The sequence below is a fragment of the Lithobates pipiens genome, unplaced genomic scaffold (genome assembly GCF_037356315.1).
Source record: "Lithobates pipiens isolate NorthernLeopardFrog02 unplaced genomic scaffold, aLitPip1_a1.2 Scaffold_8, whole genome shotgun sequence".
Classification (NCBI taxonomy): domain Eukaryota; kingdom Metazoa; phylum Chordata; class Amphibia; order Anura; family Ranidae; genus Lithobates; species Lithobates pipiens.
This window is the reverse complement of record NW_027507903.1, coordinates 58,934,547-58,936,457: the sequence shown is the minus strand read 5'-3', so window position 1 is coordinate 58,936,457 and position 1,911 is coordinate 58,934,547. Positions and strand designations below refer to the sequence as shown.

At 39.1% G+C, this 1,911-nt stretch overlaps 1 protein-coding gene across 4 annotated transcripts in view; it reads right to left on the bottom strand.

Moving 5' to 3' along the window:
- Nucleotides 1-677: 677 nt before the first annotated feature.
- Nucleotides 678-1,911, bottom strand: part of LOC143963981 (lamin-B3-like) — a gene marked incomplete at its 5' end in the record, with an annotated part of 61,618 nt that continues 60,384 nt past the window's right edge. For all 4 annotated transcript variants that reach the window (XR_013271058.1, XM_077473705.1, XM_077473707.1 and 1 more), the window contains 1 exon segment: nucleotides 678-1,224. Coding sequence is in view for 1 of the 4 variants with exons in the window: in XM_077473706.1 (XP_077329832.1) it covers nucleotides 1,186-1,224 (39 nt within the window).

Here is a 1,911-nt window from a genome sequence, read left to right as displayed (position 1 = left end):
AGCCCAGTCGTACAGTATACCCGTATTGGGGAGGGGAGAGGAAAGGGAGAAAAATGAGTTCATGCACTCTCCATGAGTGGATTTCTTAGAACCAATGCTACTGTGCGTAAATCATAATTACTGGATTGCCAAATACATTTACAGGACTAAAATATCTTCGTGATAACCTCTCTTGTTCCAGCTACTCCAGTTCCCCAACAAGGTCTTCTACAATTTCCTTCCATGTGACAAGGGGGGACACTTAGGGCCCATTCAGATTCAGCCACTGTTTCAGTATTCTCCGACAGCCGCTTGTGCCGGATATCAGAATACAATAGCCACAATGGATTGGAGATTCATTCATCCAAACTGCATAGATTCATTGCAGGTTGAATGAAAAAAAAAAATCTAAGTGTATTGCCAACTTTATTTCAGTTACTGATAGTAACCAGGCAAGTTTAATCCCATACTAGTTTGTTTTATCTGTAACAGGCGCCATATTTGGGATTTCAGATCCACTCACGTTCCATGGCCACTGTAAGGATATGTTCACCGTCTACACGATTATGTAGAATAGATGGCACTATGGCCATTTTTACTACCCGAGATGCAAAAGGAAAAGTTGCACTTGGTGGGTGAAAAGTAGAACCAAGATTTAAAAACTATTGTGCAAAGAAGGCCACACTACAGGTCTGCCATATAGTATAATACCCTGTATTTATTCACTTATGACATTAGATTTAAAATCAATCATTTCAGTGCAAAGCAAGGCCATCTATTTTCTATGGCTTGAGAAACATTAACTTTTATTAATATTTTACAACTATAAATAGAAAAAGAAAATATAAAAAGGTAACTAATATACAGTGCTATAAAGTTATTCTCCCTCAAGATATTACATGTGCAGCAAAAAGGAGGGACAAAAAAAAAAAAACAAAAAAAAAAAAAACACAACACACACACACAACTATCTCCCAAGTCAAATCAGTGCAACGTCAAAACCTATGCTGAACTGTGCAGAGTCCTTCATTTGTAGACTAAATAAGAAATGCTCTTCTAGACCATACTCCAAACGTGGTGACAAATCTATGAGTAGCATAACAGGCATCTGGCCAAATGCAAACAAGGAAAAAAATAAAATAAATATGTAACTTCTCCACTTGGACTTAGGAGCAGTCTTCTTGATTTTACACTTCAGTGGCTGGATTACATAACAGAACAGCTGGGATCCACAGTCTGGTGGGCCTAAACAAAGTTGAAAAGAAAAATGGTCAAAAATTTGTTAAAGCGGTAGTAAACTTTTTTCTTTTTTTTTTTTAAACTGCAAGGCAATATAATGTGCTAGCATACTAGCACATTTTGTGAAACTCGCCTTAGAAGGAAGCCCTCCAGAGGAATGCTGTCACCAAAGGCGCTTCCATCTTCACCCGATCTTCCTTCCGGGTTGGCGAGTGGCCAGAGCCGCGATGACATGACATGACTCCTGCGCGAATGCGAGACACCATTTACGGCACAGGTGTGCCATTCCTTTAGCACGCATGTGCCAGTGAAATCAGTGGCTGCATGTACAGTAAATATCTCCTAAAAAAGGTGCACTTTTAAGAGATAGTTACAGTGCCTTATTATAGGTTTACCGATAGGTAAAATCATGCATGGGAGTTTACTTACACTTTAAATAGGATTTTAAATAGGATTTTTTTTGTCATACTTACCTGTAAAATCCTTTTCTTTAAGTACATCATGGAACACAGTTGTGCTAATATTCATTACCTGCTGGGTTATTCTTAATTTCCAGGTGAACGGACACTGGTAGACCAAAAGGTCTTTAGACAGGCAGTGAATACCTCCCATACAGGAAGCACTTCCGTTTTGTAGCAAGCACTGAATAGACGAAGACGAAGACGATCAGAGGGACCTCTGTGTCCCATGATG